At 33.2% G+C, this 23,519-nt stretch overlaps 1 protein-coding gene across 13 annotated transcripts in view; it reads left to right on the forward strand.

Moving 5' to 3' along the window:
• The window catches only part of Slc4a10 (solute carrier family 4 member 10), a 279,064-nt gene that overhangs the window by 235,675 nt on the left and 19,870 nt on the right, over window positions 1–23,519 (forward strand). For 12 of the 13 annotated variants that reach the window (XM_040294372.2, XM_005315743.4, XM_040294371.2 and 9 more), the window contains 7 exons: window positions 316–421; window positions 5,308–5,469; window positions 6,937–7,050; window positions 8,134–8,295; window positions 16,059–16,310; window positions 17,576–17,644; window positions 23,168–23,341. In XM_040294372.2, the coding sequence (XP_040150306.2) occupies window positions 316–421; window positions 5,308–5,469; window positions 6,937–7,050; window positions 8,134–8,295; window positions 16,059–16,310; window positions 17,576–17,644; window positions 23,168–23,341 (1,039 nt within the window). Of the gene's footprint in view, window positions 1–315; window positions 422–5,307; window positions 5,470–6,936; window positions 7,051–8,133; window positions 8,296–16,058; window positions 16,311–17,575; window positions 17,645–19,059; window positions 19,351–23,167; window positions 23,342–23,519 lie in introns of those variants that run through there. The other variant, XM_078017496.1, reaches the window with a different exon arrangement.

Here is a 23,519-nt window from a genome sequence, read left to right on the forward strand (position 1 = left end):
ATATTTTTAAAATTGATATGGCTATACAATATTAACTATAATGGGTAAGTGGTATAACAATAGATTTGGATGCTTATAATTTTTTCATTTATAATTTAGAGGCAAGTGGTTCTGTTAGGGCCTCTCATTCCAGGAAATACTATAGAGTGGTCGAGCATCACAGAAATATATCTGTCTTGATTTTTGGAATAGTCTATACTAATTGCTTGTCAGCTGGAGAAATTCTGTGAGTGGGGAGAAAGGACCATTTTCATATGTGTTTTGGGTACTGTGACAAAAAGCTATTTCAGAAAAGACCTTATTTTGTCTTTTCAGATGTAACTGTGTGGAGCCACATAATCCCAGCAATGATACATTGAAGGAATGGAGGGAATCCAATATTTCGGCCTCTGACATAATTTGGGAGAACCTGACTGTGTCAGTAAGTAAACCACTGAAAAATAAATCCTATCTTGAATCACTTTTGTTGATTGAAATTCTGAATCAATTATTGCCAGTAAAGTAAAAGGTTTGAATGCATAAAATTTTGAAAGGGATAACTTTAAGTTCCTCCATTTTAGGTATCCATCAGTAAACTGGGGTTTCACTCACTATCAAATGAGAAGGTTTTTCTAATAGTTTGTAGGCCTGAAATGCTCTGAAGGCACACATAAAAAGAACAATATGTGTGCATATATTTTAGCTTGCCCCATAAATATTTAAGATAGAACTATTTTAAAAAAACAATCATTATATATTTATCAAATATTTAAGTCATGCGATGAATTGAAAGTACATTAAATATGAGTGCTGTTGACCTAAATGAAATCACATGGCATGACTCGATCTGCCTTCCTTGTAAAGAACCCAGAATGTTTTTACTTTACTCTGATACACGGCTCCAGCTGCTCAGAATATATAGAGGGGGAAGGGATACTTTGGGTGGACAAAATCACTTTTCTTAACAGAATTCTGTTACTACCCTCCACAGAGCTTTCTTGTTTCCATTTTATTCTCATCTTCTATTCAAGAAAGGTGACCAACATATTTTTCACCAATAGTGTTAAATCCTATGCCTTTGTTTTATTTTCTTAGCCTTCTTTGCTTGCTTTCTTCTCAGTTTCATTTCTCAGTTCTTCTTCATCTATTTTAATGTTTGTGCATCTCTTTTTACATTTATATTTGCATTCTTTACTTCCATTCAGTGAAATCTTATCATTTGAAAAACTGAAAGTGTCCTACTTTTTATAAGCATTAAAATCTCTGAGAAGCTCTAGTTTCTTTTCAATTCTTCGCAGTTACCAACATTACAATCCAAAGCTTTAGCCACTTTACCTCCCTATGTAAGCTCAAATTCCATTGTGATCTTCAACACAAAACTGCATGAATTCTAGTTCATTTGATCAAACACATGCTATTTTAGTAAGTGGGCCAGATAGTTAGTGGAACATAGAAATCTTTATTTGTTGTTATACAGATACAAAACTCAAAACATGATTCTTATGTGACCTTTTGTCTATTTTCTCAATTTTCTAAAACACTAAATGTGAGCTTTCAGAATCAAATTACTTATCTTCCATTTTAAATTCTTCTTGACCTGAATTTTACTACCTTTATTCTTATGATAGTTATTTTCTCTAGAATAAGCCTGTACTTATTCTTGTTGTTCTCTTCTGTTATTGTCAGTTAACATTTATTCCTTTTCATCTATTTTTTTAAGAGAGAGAGAGAAAGGATTTTTTAATATTTATTTTTTAGTTTTCGGCGGACACAACATCTTTGTGTGTATGTGGTGCTGAGGATCGAACCCGGGTGGCACGCATGCCAGGCGAGCGTGCTACCGCTTGAGCCACATCCCCAGCCCCTCATCTATTTTTTATGAGGAAAAAAATTGCCAGGTTGCTTCTGCTCAGAATCATTTAATTTGGCCAATAAAAGAAATGGTGAGCTGACCAAGAATTATTCAGAATTTAGGCATAGGAACATGGCGGATTTTTTCATCAGTGGCTCTTCAATCTGCATTCCTGTTTTGTAAACTGTATTGTATCTAAAGAGCCCCTTGCTGTGTTCCTTATTTTGATGCTCTCTTCAACAAGAAAATCCAAATCATCCCACCTCTGAATTATTTAACTTGATAATTTACACTTCATGCTTTATACTATTAGAATAACTTAATATTAAATAATAAAATTCATTCTATATATTAGCAAATCAGAAATAATAATCTTCTAAAAGATTTACAGCACAATTGATGTGACTAGCCATTCCTTACTGTCTGATACTAGAAGTTTTCTGATCAAGTGGAATATGGTGAAAAATATTTTTGCAATCAAAGCAAAGATAATACTTGGTGGTTTTTTCTTTTTTTATTTTTGAAGAAGTTTTTTATTAGGTGTTAACATTCTGGCAGAATTTTCAGATTATTTTTCATTAGTTAAAAGCAATTTTACAATGGGTAATTGCTAATCTTGACCAGCTATAGCTATTATCACCAAAAAGAATGCTATATAATGGTGGTGGGGGGGAGCAAAACAAAAACCTGTAATTTTTAAATCAGCGAAGAACATTAAAATTTGTCTTATACTGATTTTTTCTCAGTATAATCATGACATTCATCAAAGAATTTTATTAATAAAGTGCAGTTAAAGTTTATTTTATTTTATGAGTAGAGATATAACATTAAATTTACCTATTATTCATTTGCTGAGTCCCATATTGTTTATTTTTGAGTTGTTAAGTACCTCATGAATCATAATCTACACCTTGCTAACAAAGCAAGAGAAAAAGTCAAAGGACTTTTATTTGATTATTTCAAACTGCTATATGTAGACTAAGGTTTAAATATTTGATAAATATATGATGATTGTTTTTTAAAAAATAGTTCTATCTTAAATATTTATGGGCAAGCTAAAATATATACACACACATATGTATATATCTGAGTTTGACATATATATCAAAATCAGCCATTTTAAGGAATCCCTTTGCAAGGTTGCAATATTCATAAATAATTACCTAGCAATTGGTTAAGAATTGTTTTTGTGCCTGAATTACATATGTAGTTTGTACATATATTAGGGGCAGGACATTTATGCCAGCTTTAATAATTTATCAACTTATTTTTTGCCAACTTATAGAATTGTTGAAACTTAGAATGTGTTTGAAGAGTAATTAGTGGAAATCAGTTTGTCAACAAGCATTTTTTGAGAACCCATTGTAAGTGAAACCATATGTTAGACTCAAAAGAAGAGAGCAGTATTTGGAATTGGTTTTGACTTCTAAATTTCAGAATTTGCTGAGTGTGTGAGTGTGTGTGTGTGTGTGTGTGTGTGTGTGTGTGTATGCGTGTGTGTGCATGTGTGCTGAGAGTACAATTGATATAATGCTGAAAATAAATATTGAACATAGTAGTTCATAATTGCATATTTTTAAGTTAGCATACTGTCTCCTTGAAAGCAAGAAAAAAATAAATAATATTTTAAAATTTGCTTTGAATTAAAATAACAAGTCCAGTCTGTGCAATTTATTATGGATTATAAAAGAGAAAAATGAACCTTTAAATGGAATCTGTTTTAAGAATTGAGGATAAGACCTGGCCAAATCCAAGGAATATTTCGAAGACTTTTATACTTGCAAAAAGCCTGCAAATGCTCACAAATCAATAGATAATGTGCTTACAATGGAACTTTTAGCTCTTCTTTGTGCTTAGCCATTCTGCTTACCCATGATGTTGCTTAGTAATTGCTCTCCAGCATTTCTGGACAGGAGCAGAAGCGTAGATTGAAAAAAAACCACAAAGATTCATTTTTGCTACTTTATCTATTTTTATAGAGTTTTGAGAGAAAGGAAATTAAAGCTATAATTAAGGCCTGGGGGATTTTTCTGTGGTTTTTCAATTAGCCAAGTTATTGTGTTCTGTACTAGCTTAACATGGATAATTGGAATTCATCTTGCAAGAAAGGTATCCGCAATTAGTTTAGAATAGGGGACAGACTCTTTTAGACAGTTTAAAGTGTCTCAATCATATTTCTCAAGATTCTTAGGATTAGGTGTCTACCCTCCAGTAGATTTTGCTGTTGTTTTCTTGTTTTCAGATGACACTGTAGCTACTTGTGATTTATTCTAGAATCTTTTAAAGGTATTTTTGTTCTGCTATACAAGGATTCCAGCATTTGAGGTTTGATTCACTGTGAAGACTCTGTTGCTGTTCTATCCATCAGTCCATATTTTTCTCTAAAAACTCTTTGTATTATTGCAAAATTTAATTTCTGTTCAGAGACCAGAGTACCTCAAAAACCAATAAGGAGCATTTAACTTTTTTCTCTTTATTTATCTTTATTCTTAAAATAAAATATAATTTAGTAAGATTATTATCAAATTAAAATAGGAAAACCCCAAATTTATTTAAAGTCATTTTTTTCCTTTCAAAATATTTGATGTTTAAAATGCTGTTTTTCTTGAGGAAAAATTTTTTGACTTTGCTGCCACCTCATGGCTAAGGCTGAAATTAGAAATGGTTTTTCAGGGGTTTATAGAAATAAAGTAGCAGAAATAAAGATTGTGGGGAAGTCATAGTAAAAATGAAATTTATCTTGCTCAAGTAACTTTTTGCTCACTTGTTATTTAATCTAAATTCAAGAGTCCTATCTCTGACTCAATTTCATTTTAATAATTATGTATTGTAGTTTGTTGTTGTTGCTTGTCTTTCCAGGTGGTTGTAGAGTAGGTAATTTTTCAAAATAATTGTTCTTTAATATGTGATCATTTTCACTACAAGAATCTCATTTGTATCTCAGCTTTGCTGACACCCAGCAGCAGTGAGGCCACAACAAATTGCTTAATATCTCTGTACCTCAGTTTCCTCAGATAATGAAATACAAATAATAATAACATCTACCTATACTATAGGGCAGGTGTGCAATTAATTAAATTGAGGCACTCAAATGCTTTGGCCTTGGGTCTGATGTTGGTAACTATTCACTATCAAATATATCATATTCTTAATAAATATGGTGTCAGGAACTTAGTTGATATTAGGTTTAAGAAATTTGATAAATCAGTAGTCTTGCAGATTTAAATTTAAATTTGTAAGAATAAACATTTTAAAAGGAGTTTGTCTTCAAATTTTACATACTATGTCTTTGATATTGCTCTTTATCTATCCAAATGGAAATCAGAAAGAATCTGTAATATCTGCTTAATCCTTGTGAGAATCACAGGCAAAAAGCTTCAGTTGTTTTAGCTGCTGCTGATTGGGAGATGTTGTTTTCTGAATGAAAAGATGCCCAGCTCTTTCTTAACATCCCATTTGTCTTACTTCTGTGGCAGGAGTGCAAATCGCTGCATGGAGAGTATGCTGGACGAGCCTGTGGCCATGATCACCCCTATGTGCCAGATGTTCTGTTCTGGTCAGTGATCCTGTTCTTTTCCACAGTTACAATGTCAGCCACTCTGAAGCAGTTCAAGACTAGCCGATATTTTCCAACTAAGGTACTTTGACTGTAATTTTCCTAATCCAAATGTAAGCCAATATACAGCATGTTATGGAGTCCTACATGTTTTAGGACAAAGGAAAGAGCAAGTGATGGAAGGAAAGGGGCCATAAAAGGACTTTTGTATGGCATGCCAGGTTAGAGGCAGGGTGGGATGAGGGGGTGATAAGGAAGCATTTTGTGATTCAGGTGCCAAGGAGGGCACCAGCCCTGCAGGCTTTTCTCCTGCCAGCCTCAAGGATCAACGCCCACTTTCCCACTTAGATTTTTGGAAATTCAAAGCACACACTGCATTACTGATTGTCACTTTCTTGCCCAGTGAACAGTGGGAACTATTCCAACCTGACAGATACCTCAGAGGAACCACTCTTACATACTCTAATTGGGGAAGCCCCTGCAAGACTCATTGGAACACTATTCTCTTTTTCGGCTTTTAAAGCGTCAGTCCCTCCCCCTAACCCTCCATGTTTGCATCTGCATATTTGGAAAGGAAAGTAAACAGAGAAACAGCCTAGTTCAATATTTAACACTGCAAAGTAACACCTATAATGTCTGATTTCGCCAAAAAAAAAAAAAAAAAGTAAAAGAAACAAGGAAACAAGCTTTTTATGGATGAGCTATAGATTTTGACAAAAATTCTTCTGAGAAAATGTTTCAAGAACTGTTCCCTTCAGAAAGGGCTTCTGTTTTAGTCTCTTTCTTCCCTAAGGTGGAAGATTAATTTCTTCCCACTAAGCTTAATCTGATTAATACAAAATTATTTTTTGTAAGTTTAAACAGTAATCTTAAGCTTTTAAAAAATTATTTGTATATAAAGATCCTAAGAAAAAAACATCTTATTAATAATTGTGTAAGGATATTTGCTCAAAAATGGATTTTTAAATGAGAAATAACTTGAAAAACTGGCTTATGCAGAATACATTTAAAATTGAATAAATTTTAAATTTGCCTCCTCTGTTGTTTATATTACCAAGTGCCATACTTGTATCATAGATAAACTAAGTGCCATACTTGTATCACAGATAAACTAAAACATTGAGCTTCTTCAATAAAAACAGATACTTTTATTTTACAATGCCTTTGACTAATCATATTAAAATGTTTCCTGTGGGCTTGAAAAGGAGTCCTAAAATTTTGTCAACCTTATTCTGTGTTCTGAATTTTTACACACCCAGGTTCATAATAAAGTTAGATTTTAAGTAGGTATTTTAACAACACAACCACCATTATATCTATTCCATAATTCTTCATTCTGGAAATGTTAAGTGTGTACTCTCCGAAATGACAGAGATACATAAATATATATTCAGGTTCTGACAGACCTAATGGTAATATTATAGTATACATGAAATATATTATGATATTATGTCATAAAGTGTTTATAAAGTGTGACTCTAGATTATGTTCTGAGTACTTATTGGTATTTATAGCTCCTTCGAGTGACAAGTGTTCTTATTATTTTTAGGTTCGATCCATAGTGAGTGACTTTGCTGTCTTTCTTACAATTTTGTGCATGGTTTTAATAGACTATGCCATTGGGATCCCATCTCCAAAACTGCAAGTACCAAGTGTTTTCAAGGTGAATTTATCATAGCACTTAACATCTATTATCTATCTCTCCTTTTCTCTAGGTTCAATCTTCATCAAGATGAAGTCTGTAACCTTAGCACTTCGTATTTTCATGAAAATATATAATATACATCAGTAGAGCAGTAAATTAGCTACATGTAGTATGTTTAAAACTTTGGTTTAGTATTAAAAATAAATAGTAATCATAGAAATAAAAACCCAAGGATTGCTTGAAAAAAATTCCTGTCAACTTCCATAAAATCAACACTCTAAAAGATCAGGAAGGATTTTGAAGCTAAGGGAAATGCATTATCTTAAGACAGTGAGTAGGGCTTGAAAAATAGATTAAGATAGGCCTAGAACAGAATTCTGGCCTTGAGCCAGTTACTAACCCTCTCTGAACCTCAGTTTTCTCATTTGTAGAACAGGGGTGGGAAATTCCTCATAGTATTGTTGCCAGAATGAATTTCTTTGAGACTCATCTTCAGCATCATTCATGTTTAGAACTCTATCCTGAGCCTCTGATGTGACAAAATTATTACTCCATCTTCACACAATAGCCTATGCCTACATCTAAAATATTTTGTTTATATGTCTTTCGGTGAGTCTAAACTGAAAGAAGGTTCTGACTTAGTTATCTTTGTATATCAGTTTTAGAAGAGTAGTCAATGTATTATTTGTTAAAATAAATAAAATTTCCAATTGTAAAGGGTAAATATTGATTTTTTTACTGTAGGTATTGATTGAGAATATAGATTTTTGAGCTAATTTGTCAGAGTTTAAATTCCATCTCTATTACTTATTATTACTTACTTTGGGACCTTGAGCAATTTACTAGATCTGTATGCCTCATTTTTTTAAAATCATCTTCTTTAGAATGTTGTGAAGAAAAAGAATGAGTTAAAATAGTTAAAGCACTTAGAGTGATGACTGTTATCTTATAAATGCTTCTTGAATACCATGAATATTAATTATGGGCCACTCAGTTTGCCAGCTTATAATTAGGGATTTCCTGGTAGTATTTCTAAGACTTAATTTGATTCAGTATCTATTAATCCAGCTGCTAACATGTACACTCATTTATTTTCCTCAGCCTACCAGAGACGATCGTGGCTGGTTTGTTACACCTTTAGGTCCAAATCCATGGTGGACAATAATAGCTGCTATAATTCCAGCTTTGCTTTGTACTATTCTAATTTTTATGGACCAACAGATTACAGCTGTCATCATCAACAGAAAAGAGCATAAGCTAAAGGTATATTTTAACATCAATTTCAAAATAAGTAATTCTGATTTAACTGATAGTAATCAACTTTGCCTATATTCTGTATTCATTTGCACATTGAAATACTAAAATCATATTTTGGGGTTCATAATTTTGGGGGGAATACAAGGGATTGAACTCAGGGCACTTGACCAATGAACCACATCTCAGCCCTATTTTGTATTTTATTCAGAGACAGGATTTCACTGAGTTGCTTATCGCCTTGCTTTTGCTGAGGCTGGCTTTGAACTTTTGATCTTCCTGCCTCAGCTTCCTGAGCAGCTGGATTAGTGCCACTGTGCCCATTGGGGTTCATAATTTTTATTGTTTTGCAAGACACTTTATCTTAAAATACAATGAAAAATTTGTTAGTAGCACTTGGGTAAGCATTAGTCTTAGAACCTTACCTTCAGGACTGAGGAAAAAAAAAAACATTGTCAATTTTTTAATTTTAGCATGTTTAACATACTTTAGTGAAGTAATTTCGGTTAAGTACAGCTTTACCAACTTATCTTACATCTGGGATTCTCTGTTCCTTTATTTGATCCTAAATATGCCTATTACATGCAATTGCATTGCATTAATTAGTAGAACAAATTACATGTCCAGATATTTCTCGTTTTAATCATTATTCTGTTTGTAATGCCTATAACAGCAAAACTCAGTCACAAATATTATAGTTTTTAAGTGATATTGTTTTAATTCTATGGAAAATTTTGATAGCTTTTTATTACAAGGAGAATAATTAATTTTGACCCTACCATTTTGCTACTTTGAACAACCATTTTTCACTGGTATTCAATTTTTCTGAGATATGTGATATGAGTACTATCATTTAAAGGAATGAGTTACATAAAATCAATTAAGTCATTGAATGATTAAAAATAATCAAAATAAGTTCTTGTAAAAAGAGAACATGTTCAATCTTGTTTTGTTCTAGTATCATTGAGGTTTGGGGATTGCCAGCTCACATACTCTTATTCTACGGGGGAAAAATTATTTTCAGAGTAACAGAAATCATGGATTTTGTAAATATATTAGAATGATTAAAAAATTAGACTTTTGGTGAATATAGTAATGAGATAAGAAAGCATAATCATTTGTAATAAATCTTCCTAAGGAAGTGTATCTATCTTAAAGAGCTTTCTTCATTCTCTTTGTAGAAAATAACTTAAGATGCTGAATGTTTAAAGGATATTAATTCAATTTACTTGGGGTTTTTATTAAATAAAATGTTCAATTATTAACGAAATATATTTTAAAACATCTCATAAAATCTTACGAACTAGATCAGTGGAGTGTTGGTCTAGTTTAATACCAGGTGAACAACTAGCTCTCTTATGTAAAAAAAGGAGACCCAGATTTACCATATGTGCTGATTTCCATAGTGTGACTATTCCCAACATGGCCATTTTGAACTATCTGTGGGACATAAACTGGCAGGAAAATTCTACTTTTTAAATTTTTATTTGTTTTCATTAACACATCAATTAACCTCAAGAGATGCAAAGAAGCATTTGATAAAATTCATGATAAAAGCTTTGAAGAATTTAGAAGGATCATGCTTCATCAATAAAAAAAATCATATATGATAAACCCACAACTAAAATCTTATGAATTGTGAAAAATCTGAAAGCATTTTCTCTAAGAAACCAGACAAGGGTGTCTTCTCTTGCCACTCCTATTCAATGCAGTACTAGAAATTTTAGCCAGAGCAATCAGGCAAGAGAATGAAATAAAAGGAATATGAATAGGAAAGAAGGAAGTAAAATTATCCCATTTACAGGAAATTTTTTTTAAAATTAAATAATTTGCTCTCATAAGTTTAGATGGATTGGTTTAAAACTCTCCTTATTTATTTATCTATTTATTTGTTACCAGGAAATGAACTCAGGGGCACTTGACCACTTAGCCACATTCCCAGCCATATTTTGCATTTTTATTTAGAGACAAGATCTCACTGAGTTACTCATCATCTCACTTTTTTTCTAGATTTTTTAAATTTATATATGACAGCAGAATGTATTCTAATTCTTATTACACATATAGAGCAAAATTTTTCATATCTCTGGTTGTATATACAGTATATTCACATCAATTTGTGTCTTCATACCTGTACTTTGGATAATAACCTCACTGTTGCTGAGGCTGGCTTTGAACTCTGGATCCTCCTGCCTCGGCCTCCTGAGAAGCCTTTAATAGTGTCATTTTTTATATCAATAATTTTAAAACATTTCCTTGAAAATATCAGCATTATACAAAATCAAGCATCACCAGGACTTTTTATTATAATGTTACATAGTTACTTGAGTAGACCTATAAAACAAGTTTTAGAACATTATGTTAAACATTGTGTTATCCTGCAATTCTCTAAAATGTAGGAAAACATTTTATACTAAACACCTGTTTATTTTTTAAAAAACTGAAAGCATCTCTGTTTTCTGATTTTAAAGTAAAACATGATTTTGATTTAAAATCAGATAATATGAAAAATTAAGGACAAAGTTGAAAAACACTATAATTTTATGGTCTAGAGATAATATTGTTTACATTTTGATATATAGTTAAGTAGATATTATCTTATTCTTCCTTCCATCTGTCCACCTTTCTTTCTTTCTTTCTTTCTCATTCTTTCTTTTCTGGGGATCAAACACAGGATAAGTATGTGTTCTACCACTGAGCCCAAACCCTGCAGCCCCAGCTTTAAGTATGTATTTTCTTACCATATCTATTCATTTTTTTTTCATGGAAGAATATTATTGTGGAGATCATCCCATTTCAGCAATGTAATTTTTTTTTCATTTTTAGTAATGGCATATAATTACATGACATTTTTAAAAAATAAACTAAAAGACTGATATTGTAAGCAGAAAGTAAGCCATTCAGTCATTGATTACCTTTCAAAAGAAGTTTGCTTTAGCCCTTATAATAAGGGTAGAATTCCATTGATTTTGCTGAAATATTACCCTGTGTGTAGGTTATTAGTTAAACTGATTCAGACAGTATTTTCTCCAAGTACTAATGGAGTCATATTAAAACAAACTGGAAGTAAATGAGGATTTGCTTTCTGTGTTATTACCTTCTGAGCCATTCTGTATCCTGGCCCTTTTGAGGTTTCTCAACCTCATGAATTGCCTAGCCTTTGTTCTTGCTCCTCATTCTTCATAAGCCTATTGTACGCCCTCAACATCACAGCTCCAAAATCTACATACTGTTCTCCTCTTTTACACACAGTGTAGAATAACCATAATATAGTAATACATTCTTCAAGTGGTCCTTTCATATACTTGCATTGACAGGATGGAAATGCAGAACTAAAACATTTAATATTTTTGTCACTGAAATTAACCTGAAGCTACATAATTAAACTTTTTGTATTATGTAAATAAGTAACTGTGTATTCAGAAGGTTCATATTTTTACCCCTTAGTATCAGAAACTTAGTATCAGAAACTTGGACTTAGTATCAGAGCAAGTCTGGCTTGACTCTGAGCTCTGTGGTATTGCTATCAGTAGAGGAGTCAGTGGGGTCTTGGTTACTCTGAGCCTGAGCACCCTGTCCTTCTTGGATGTAGATAATTTCAAAGCAAGTTTCTTCCAATTGATACATGATTTATCCACAGTGAACATTTAATTTTGTTCTATAACCCTTGTCTTCTTTAACTTTGCTTTGCTGCTGATTTCTTGTTAACAACAACAAAAATATCACCTCTTAGAACACTGTTTACTTAGAAAAACAGTTGGTTTCATGGCCGCTCTCCCTTCCTGCAGCTTCACTGAAACATTTGCAAAGATTCCTGACTTTGGCTTGAACCACATTTTCACATACACACAAAAAAATGTTTCTTGAATATACTTCCAGACCACAAGTTCACCACATCCCAGCTTTCATAAGTTTTCTTTTTTTTTTTTTTTTTTTTTTTTTACCTGAAAACCCATTTTTGCTCTGGTTGGAACATTCCCTGAAAAATTTTAATGAGTTTTGTTTTCTAGTTACTGTACCTTTCTAGTAATATACCAAGCACCTTGTAGACTCTACATCCTATTATCTAAGTCTATATCATAACTCTAAGTCACTCCAGAATTAATTTGTTTTTATCTCTTCCAAACATATTTTAGATCTTTTCAATTTCAGCATCAGAACTAGTAGTTAGTTTTCTTTTAGACAATGTTTCTCATGCCAGTAAAAAAAAAAAAATCATTTCGTGAGTGTTACTACATATACAAACCTTGCTGATCTACATAGGCTAAGCCTAACTCACTGGCTAAGTGACTCACTGCAATAAGAATGAGGGAGAACAAAATAAGCAAAACTCTAACTCATTGCATCTTATAATCTTTTGGATCATATGAAGAGTGAAAGAAGCTGCAAGTGTGAAAATCTGAAATGAAAAGTATCATGTATATTACTTAGAGTTATACATATAAATCCATATCATCTCCAGCATTTGTATATTTGTTTGTTTGTTTCTTCCTCAGAGAAGTGGGATAGGCATAGGTTAATGGAATCTCTTTAAAAAGCATTGAAAGTAACAGCTTGTTTTTTTGTTTTTTTTTTTTAAGCTTACTCTCAGAAAGTGTAAAGAGAAAGACATTATCTTGCAGAAAAGAAAGTTTCTGTTAAGATACAACTATGGGCTTTTCTACATGTTTCTGTAGACAGTTCAGGCTTCTCTTGACATCATTTTTAATAAACAGCAATACAATCCCAGATCACTTGAGTAAATGAATGCGTTTGCAACATTCATTTGGCACCACATTCTCTTGATGATTATGGCATTTGATATGTTCTTTTTTGCCCTCTTTGTCAGCCTGGTTCTTCATGTCAATCTATAGTCTTTTATGTGGTTAACTTGACAGATGCAGGAAATTGCTGCCAAGCTTTGAAATGAATTTTTTCAGCAGTGGCATCTGGGTATCAGATGGTCCTCTTGGCTGGCCTCTTGTCTTGCTGCATGTTGGTTTTAGTGGGGTCTGGTGTAGCATCACCTGTTGCTATGCTCCCTTTTCCTCCCATATGTCCATTTTCCGTGATTCATGGATGAATGTGAGAATAAAAACTCCAGTTCTGTCTTTATTTGAGAAAAAAAAGTCTACAGAAATATGTTAGAAGGTGCAGAGTTCTCTCTCTGACAAAGGGATAGTTCCCTTTGGCTGGCATGCCTATCAGCTAATAATTTGGTTACAAAGACCAAGTTTTTAAAGGCACTTCTAATGAAAGGCAAGAATAAAGTTGCTGATTAATTAGTGGAAGTGCCAGAACGACTTTATTTCCTTTGGTTTGCATAAAATCAAGATGCCCCCATTGTTGTATGGCATAATGAGGGGGAAATTGTCTTATTTTTTTATGATATATTTGTATATAACAAAGCTAGCTTTCTAAATTTTAAAAGGAAATTATTCCCTCTGAAAAAATTGTTTTGTCCATTTTCACCAATCCAGAATTACACTGTTCACATTGTATCACATTATAAAATCACTCAATAGGAGTTATAGAAAATCTCCATCATAAGGAAGATCTTCCTCCCATTATTAAATTGTAGTGAACATGGTTCCTGAGCAAGTCCAGGATGTACTAAAAGCACAAACTAGACTCTAATGTTCATCTTGTGGCCACCAGAACTTCTTACATCCTTCATCCTAGCAGCACCACAGCTTTGCTACAAGCTTCAGGGGCACATTCACAACCACTCCTTCAGATTTAGGGCCTTAAGGAGGTAGATCCTTCACTCGCCTTTATCATTGTCACTCAGTTCCTAAGACAAAACATTTCTGGAACTGCTTAGGGCAAACTCTAAAGGAATCAAAATTTAAGTTCTATATGACAGAAGCACATCTTCCAAAATGTTTGCAGAAGGGTCAAGGGACCACATTATAGCCCTAGTAAAACACCTTCCTACTGCCTTTTAGGTTATGCTGACACCAGGATTCTCTTCCCATTTTCCAGATCTTTTAATGAAAATCTTCCCTGCATTGCTTACAAAAGAAAGTTTCCAGAATCATATCCATCAGGAACATAGTTCTAGTGAACATTTTAGTGAACTGTAGCATTGCCCCAGATATCAGTTGACTCAAGGAAGTGCATCACTGAGCTGGTGACAATATGGGGATGTGGCGGGGGGGGGGGGGGCTGTTAGGTGGATCCCCCCCCCCACTTTTGTCATTTTTAATGATTTAGCAGGGATAAACAAAAAAGAAAGGAAGTACCAGTAACTTTGAGAATCTTTTTTTTTTAAAGAAAATAATTAACAAAACAAAATAACAGAAAATGCTGTTATGACAGATATGCAACAAATAAGATTCATACTTTAGACTCTGTGAGCTTTTGTTTTAACTACAAACTGCTTGTAGTTTGACAAAACTGCCTCCAAAAAGGCCAAAGTTGTTTTATTGAAGAATTGGTCACTGCTGCTCATGGTCAGACCAAATTTAACTATTATAACTTATTTTATAATTAAAATAATTAAGTTTAATTCTAAGAGAAGTTTCAATGATATATATTTCCTTTTAAAACAAGTCAATCTGTAACTTTTATTGGTTACTTCATGTGTGTTAATTATTGTGCTAGAAACTGTGAAATATTGAGAAATTATATGGCAGATTATCTGTTCTTAAGAAACATAGTTTTATTGAGGAGCATTGAAACAAAATGAGTACAAAAGAAAAATGTGTTGTCCAACTGCTAGAATGTAATGGTACTTAATGTTCATTGAGTGCTCTCCATAGATCATACATAATACTAAATGATTTGCAAAACTAAATAATTCAATTCCCATGACAACCCAGTGATGTGCTTTCTGTTATCATCATCAGTTTTCAGAAAGGCAACACAATAGACAAAGAGATATACCTAAGGTCATTGGATGATCTGGCATTTGACCCCAGGCTGTTGGTCTCCAGAACCTATTCTTTTAACCACTTTATTATACTGCCTCTGATGCAGTGGTATCTTTGCACAATTAAAAATAAGAATTGGAACATAAAATAGGCCAACTCTTTGCTACCTCAGAGGTTTTACCCTTTAAGTTCCTGCAGGACCCAGTGAGAGAGGGAGCAGTGCTCTTGCCCATCCTCAAGTTCTCCCTCAGAGAATGGACCTAATCACCTATTTGATATCAGCCTCCTCATATCTATCCCACTTATTTTCCTTTTTTTTTTTAAGAGAGAGGGAGAGAGGAGAGAGAGAATTTTTTTTAATATTTATTTTTTAGTTCTCGGCGGACACAACATCTTTGTTGGTAAGTGGTGCTGAGGATCAAACCCGGGCCGCACGCATGACAGGCGAGCGCACTACCGCTTGAGCCACATCCCCAGCCCTTATTTTCCTTTCTTAAACTTTCTGTGGAGCACTTAAATTTGCAACACCTGGAGGTTAATGATAGTGAAATAGAAATACAGAGGAGATTAGTAACATCAGAATGGAAATACAGAGGAGATAGAAAATATAAAAACTATCATTTTAAGAAAGACTGATATTTTTCTAGTGCTGAAAGAAAAACTTTTTGAACTAGATCACACTATATTGAGATAAATTGAGCATAAAAAGGGAGCCTTGGTTCTATGATATTACTCTTCCCAATGAAAAGCCACCCACTGAGATATCAGAGAGCAAACGGAAAAATGTTTAAGAGTTTACCTGGAGAAGATCCACTGTGGAGGGCCTTTGGGATATTATCAGGATGAGGATTCTATTCACAATCAGGCCATCCTTTAGCTGTTTTATTGATGGTTCCTTTTCTTTCATCTTTTTAACAGAAAGGTTGTGGGTACCATCTGGATCTATTAATGGTGGCCGTCATGCTTGGAGTATGCTCCATCATGGGCCTGCCATGGTTTGTGGCTGCCACGGTCCTTTCCATCACTCATGTCAACAGCCTGAAATTGGAATCAGAATGTTCAGCTCCAGGAGAACAACCCAAATTTCTTGGCATTCGGGAACAAAGGGTTACTGGGCTTATGATTTTTATTCTCATGGGATCATCCGTCTTTATGACCAGCATTCTGAAGGTAATGGAATGTTTTATGAGTTTGAGAGAAAGCAGAAAATGCATATTTAAAGATTTCACTTGAATCTAAGGAACATATTACAAATATTGTATGGAATGTGATGAAAGTGATGAATTTTTTTTTATCATATTTATGCAATTCTTCTTAAACTAAGAAGGGAAGAAATTATGTCCTATAGTTTAGAATCCTTAGATATATAAAGGTTTTCAATGGCAAAATAAAAATCATTGTGTAAACTATTATAATAACTTTGAAATGATGATCAAGCTCTGGAAAAACATCACTCACTTCTGATTGACTGTGACCTGAATTCACTTTTAGGGTACTTCACAAACTGAAATTTCTGATTTTTTATCAATGGAAAGTTATATTAGCAACTAATATTACCTGCTATAAGTTTAGCTGTGTAGACATGAGCATAACCATGCTTGTGGTCAAATATCCAGTTTTATACTTTAAGTGCTCCATAAAACTATTGCATGGACATCATCATTACATATACTTACTTTTTTACATTTAAAATATTTTAATTCATTTTGAAGAGCACTACATAGTACTTATTTTGTCATGTAATTTGGCAGATATTTCTGAATAATGTTAATTTCACTATAAATTATAACTCATTTTAGTTGCCTGTAATTTGAAAATTTTAATCGAATTATTTAATAATTTTCACAAGTTTACTTGTATTTAATCACTGAAATTTTTGCAAGAATTAATTCATGTTGTGTAAGTAATTATAAAGGTGAATGATGATGAGCTATTTCAATAAAAAGAGATAGTATGAACAACACATGATTACAAATATCTACTATAATCTAGGAACAATTTTTCAGTGTAAGATCTATTCTTCCTCTTTTAATCCAAATATCTTGCCATTGTGAAATAAAATTTAAATTGTCTTTTAAGTTGCATAACAGTTATTTTTTATTGTTAAATAAAAATATTAATAATTGCTAAACTCTTATTTATTGTGCATGATGTGGTTTCTGAAATAGTTTTTCACCTATTACATATTGATAAGAACCCTATTGTTATCATCGCTTTTTAGATAGTGAACAACTAATGCACAGAGCTTAAATAATTTACATAAGCTTCCAAAGTCCTAAAGGTCTGATTTGAATCCATGTCTTCTGGTTCTGTATTATATTGCTTCAAAAATACATTTTGTATCTGTTTCCACCCCCACTTTCGGCTAAATGAAAAACAGCATGCCAATGTATTAGAAAATAATTTGTGCCTTTTCTCTAATTGCTCTTTTACAGTTTATTCCCATGCCAGTGCTATATGGAGTATTTCTTTATATGGGTGCTTCATCTCTAAAGGGAATTCAGGTAAGCTACTTACAGTACTACAGGCACATCTGTCATGACTTATCTTAGGGTTTGTTGATGTTGTGTCATATGACAGCTGAGAAAACAACATCATCTGAAGAGTGGTTTTCAGACCACAATTAAATTGTTCAAACTTTTCAGAGTTGTAAAAGTTAAAAAAGACCCTCTCCAGCATCCAATGTTCTTAATCTTAGGGTACTTTTATTTACCATAAATATATTAATATTTTAAGAAGTTTAGCATTTATACCTTTTATTGATATTAACAGCAGTACCTTTCAAGATATATCCAAATACTTACAGTCTTTGACACTTTAATCAAATTTATGGACATCTATCCATGACAATAGAAAAATATGCACAAAAATGTTCATTCAAATACATGTTATTATTATCCAATAGCAGTAAAATGAGTAAGCAATTAGAGTCACTGAACATTGATAATTATGATGCCTACCAGGGTAATATGATAAAGATGCTTATGATGTAATACAAAGTGAAAAAGTACCTACCATATGTTTATAAAGCTAATAGATTGAGTTGGATTAAAATGAAAGGTGGAGGAAAAAAATGTGTTAAGATAGTGAGATCCTGGATGATTTTTTTCCTATTATATTTTTTCTGTTATTACAACTGTATCTATAGAATTATTTTTAAGATATAGGGTAAGGCAGTTTCAAATATAAAAGAAATTTTATACATTGTTAAAATATTGGTTAAATTATCATGTTAGGCACTGTATTAGTTTTCCGTGGTTGGCAAAAATTTACTTTACAATCCCATAGCTCAAAACAACAAATTTTTATGAGCTCACAGTTTCTGGGGGTCTTGAATTCAGGAACAGATTAGTTGGGTGGTTCTGGTTCAAGATGACTCATGTGGGCCTGTCAGGATGTTGTCAAGGGCTACAGACATCTGGAGCCTCCACAGTGTTGCAAGATTTACTTCAGGATGACATATCACATGGGCATGGGCAAGAAGCATCATTCCTTTGTGGATTTTGGTTGGAGATTTCAGTTTTCTTGCCACAAGGGCCTCTCCATAGGATACTTAAGTGTGCTCACAACAGGGAAGCTAACTCCCAGAGAGAGGAAGTTCTAATGACTTTTGATTTACTCTCCAGAATTGCATGTAGTCATGCTTCATATTTTCTATTTGTTAAAGGTAAGTACACTCTAAGTCTAGCTTTGAGCACAAGAGAAATGAATTAAGATGTCATCTTTCAAAGATAAGAGTATCAAAGAATTTGTGGACACATTTAAAACCCTCTGTAAGTGTATTCTAAATAATTGTGGATGCTATTTGCAAATTCTTCCTGCTTATTTCTTTTATGATGTTTTATGGGTTGTATAGTGAATGTTCCCTCAAAATTCACATCCATCTGGAATCTCAGAATATTATCCTATTTGTAAATAGGGTCTTTGCCGATGTAATCAGATACTTGGTACACTTCCAATCAATAAATGGGGTCCTTATAAGCCAAGAAGAGGACACACAGAAACACAGGAAAGAGAGGCTACATGAAGGTGGAAGAAAAGATTGGAAGTTTGCTGCCACAAGGCAACAATGCCAGGAGCCCCAGGAGCTGGAAGAGGCAAAGGAAATTTTCTTCTCTAGGGCCTTCAAAAGGATCATGGCACTGCCAACATTCTGGTTCAGATTTCTGGCCTCTGCAACTGTGAGAGAATAAATTTCTATTGTATTAAACCAGAAAGTTGTGATAATTTGTTATGGCAGCTCCAAAAAACGAATACAGATTTCTACTTAATTTTGCCTTTGAATAATCTTATTTTATAACTTAATATTATTTAGCCAAACCACTTCAATATTCCTGAAAAGGAGATCAAATTCAAGCCTTATTCACTGAGTAGTTTTGTTTTTTGTTACCTAAGAGAAAAATATAAATTACAGCTTTTTCTATGACATAGCTGGTCCCATTGCTGTTCAGAACATACAGAAGAACAGTCACTTGACTGAGGAACAGCACCATGGGTCTTTGTTCCTGAGTGAATGGCCAGTTTCTGACTTTGAGAATAGCAGCATGTAAGCCTTTGAATAGTGCTAGGTATCAGAATTGAGGTGTAACTTCAATGCAAAGTCATTGTAAAATCACTGAACACACAAAGATAGTATGTCTTTGTTCATCTTGACTCTGGGTAAAATTAACTCGGGAGAGGGAGATGGTTGAGAAGTGTTATATGTTTAAATTTTTCCTGGGATATGATTTCATTTGTTCATTTTAAAGTGTCTTTTGGTAGAACTGAATTGGTAAGGCAGATAAGGAAGAGTATGGAAGAGGTTTTATTTATTTGTTTTTTCTGGATTTTTTTTAAGTTGCCTTTGGCAAAAGTTCCATGAGTACTAATTTCATCTGTAAGTGAAAAGCATTTATTATTAGGCCCCAGGCTCACATAAATACAACAGCAGAAGTTTAAGAAACAAAGTAAAATCATTTTGATAGGTTTCAACAGATTTCCCCCCCTAATTCAACTCATATGATTTTATACCCATGTGGTTTAGAATTAAACAAGAATGTCAAGTTTTGGAATTATTTGGGAAGTGATTCTTTGAAATAAAAATTGAAGAAAACATTAACAAAGCTCTATGAGTTAAGTAAAATGAGTTTTAAATACACAAATGAACAGCAAAACAGGGTACACCTGGACAAATAGCATCTCACACTGAGAAACAAGCATAGTGAAAATTTAAGTGAGCTCCACACTCAGCAGTTGAAATTCCTAATGGGAATTGTAGCTAACTGGGCAGGGAAATGGAATATTGACATTATGATATAATAAAAGCCAAATGCAAAACTTAAAATACATCTATCATGAGTAATAATAATTAAATGTGTTAAATAGCTATGGTTCAAGGAATATGTTACTTTGTTACCCTATACATTGAAAAAATCTATATATTACCTTATGGGCAATATTAAGAAACTTTTATGTAGGTTTCTCAATGTGAAACATGGCAGAAAAAACAGATCACAGTGTTCTGATGAACGCTGTTTCCGTATTCAGATATATAACCACATCTATATTCATTCTAACACTTTGGGAATCCAAAGTAAAGCAAATGTGCCACTTAAACAATAACAATTGAAGCACCCACACACTGAAGTACACTTATGCAATAACATAGCTTCATAAATGGAGAAATGGTAGTTAGGGAAAATTAGTTGTATAGAAATGGAAATTTTCAGTTGTAAGCCAAAGGATTTTATTTCTCCCCTATTCTTATATTTACTGTGCCCAAAGTTTTATTTGTATGCTTAATGATTTCTAATTTTAAGAGATATTTGAGAAGTATTAAATAAAGAGACCTAATGGTATGTGTGTGGACAGTATGGAGAGAGATGAACCAGGAATGAGTTTAGCACTTAGTACTCTTAATAGAAAGTTTCCATAAGTGTTTTGGAAGGTAAATGAATGGACACTGGATGAATTAATGTGCACAAGATTCTGGTTTAGATAAATGGGCGGAGGAAGGTCCTGCATTCTGTAAGATAGAATACAGAAGGACAGAGGTTTGTTTTGAGTCTGGAATTTCTAGTATATGAACAAATAGGGTTTGGTAAAATAGGACCCTAACAGTTTGACTATGGTCAGTTGTTCCTCTGCAGATTTGAGTAATTTTGAAATATATGATGAAAACTGCTAGTTCTTTCTTATAAGAATATTACTAATTTGAATTTTACCCTTTTGACAATACATATATTATTGTAGAAATGGCACAAAGAACAGTGACTATGATTGAAAGTCATAGTATTTTCTAAATAATAACCTCATGCCAGAAACTGAAAATGGCAAAAATTTCAGAAAAACTAAAATGACCGCCACAAAATAAAATTACTATGCACTACATACAAAGTGTTACTAAGTAAAATGTAAGGAAGATTTAAGCTTCTGGTGAAATTTTAATTTATTAACTTGGGTGCTTGATAAAAATGGCCTCAAAATCAAAGCTACAACAGTAATGCAGTCAAAAATAATGCTACTACATGGCAAAATTGAAACAGAAAATAACATTGATTTATGTAAAATAATTCAAATAAAATATGATTAAAAACCATAAATGGTTTGACAGTGCAATATAGCATATTAGTCAAGAAGTTAAAATTGAGTTAAAATTCTCTCTGGAAAACAATTTTTAACAAAAATTTATATAGATTAAATCTTTTTTTCTTATTTGTATATGTAGATTTTACTGGAAGTTTGGGGTGAATGCTAATGGAGGATAAGTATACCCAATATGGAGAAAACAGTAAACTTGATCTTAATGATCTCTTTGAATATCTCTGTCACCAAGAACTTTGTGAATTTTGAATGGCCAAACCTTAAAAAATTTTATTAACACAAAATTGTACATCTATATGAGGTTGATTATATTATACAATATACACTGATGAAATCAGGGTGATTAACATTTTCATCCCCTTTTCTTTTCTAGCCATTCTTAAAAATATATAGTTGGTCATTTTGAACTATAGTCACCTCATTGTGTTTTAGAACACTAGAACTTACTACTTCTTCTGTTTTGATACAACCTATTGAATCCTTTACTATCTTTCCTCCTCGGTTTTTAGTCAGTTTTTTTGTGTGTGTGTGCTATAATCAAAAGATTTGGCAAGAGCAACTGTAGAGGAAGAAAGGCTTATTTAGTACTCATGGTTTTGGAGGTCTCACTCTGTTGTTCTGGGTTTAAGGTGAGGAAGAACATCATAGCAGAAGGGCATGGCAGAGAAAAGCAGCTCACAACATGGTACCAAGAAGCAGAGAGAGAAAGAGAGCTCACCCCGAATGCAGGACCCCTAAGACCTGTCTCCTCCAGTCACATGCTACTTACCTACAGTTAACTTCTGTTAATCCATATCAGAGGATTAATCCACTGATTGGCTCACAGATCTCATAATCCAATCATTTTTTATCTCTTACATAGGTTAAATATTTATGGTTAAGAAGTTTGTGTTTGTAAAGACAGCATCAAAACCCTTGTTGGGGATCTGAGTGGCAAAGGGAGCAGAGTTCAAATAAGGAACTCAGAACATCCTCCACAGCAGCTAGGTGGGGTCTGGAACTCAGAGAGGTAATTGAGGGAGACAGCCAGTTTGGGAGTCATCAGGAGGTGTGTTAAAGTGGAAAGATGAGCCATTCCAGGATAGAAGAGAACTGAGCTTGGGAGTACAAGAATCCCCAGTATTTGTGGAGGAAAAGGAGGAGATTGTGATGTGACGAGAATAAAGATGACCTTTTGCCCTCAGGACTCTACTCTCCAAGGTAGCACTGACTTTGGCTTTACTATTTAGCATTTAGCACTGGCATTACTGTTGTTACACTCTACAACCTGTACGGTTGTAAATTAAAATTGTAGTATTTCAGTGTGGTGTATCAATTTCATTGATGTACAATTATCACAGATACATTATGTCAACCTAAAATTTGGGGACTATATTAAATATCTGCCTTTCTATTTCTATTGTTGTCTTATTACTAAATGTAATTTAGTCTGCTTAATCTTTTAGTTATTTGATAGGATAAAGCTCTTCTGGATGCCTGCAAAACATCAACCAGATTTTATATATCTACGGCATGTACCACTCCGAAAAGTTCATCTCTTTACAATTATTCAGATGAGTTGCCTTGGCCTTCTGTGGATAATAAAAGTTTCAAGAGCTGCTATTGTCTTTCCCATGATGGTATGAAATTTGTACCCACTCTTTTCCTCTGATTTTAGGGTCCCTTTGGAAACACACGAACTACAATTGGAACAAAAGATTCTGATTATAAACCTTAGTATGGGGTTTGAACAATCATTGGAAACCCTACTATAAACTTTGACACTAAAATTAGTGACAAAGATAGGGACTGAAAATG

The sequence above is a fragment of the Ictidomys tridecemlineatus genome, chromosome 7 (assembly GCF_052094955.1).
Source record: "Ictidomys tridecemlineatus isolate mIctTri1 chromosome 7, mIctTri1.hap1, whole genome shotgun sequence".
Taxonomy (NCBI): domain Eukaryota; kingdom Metazoa; phylum Chordata; class Mammalia; order Rodentia; family Sciuridae; genus Ictidomys; species Ictidomys tridecemlineatus.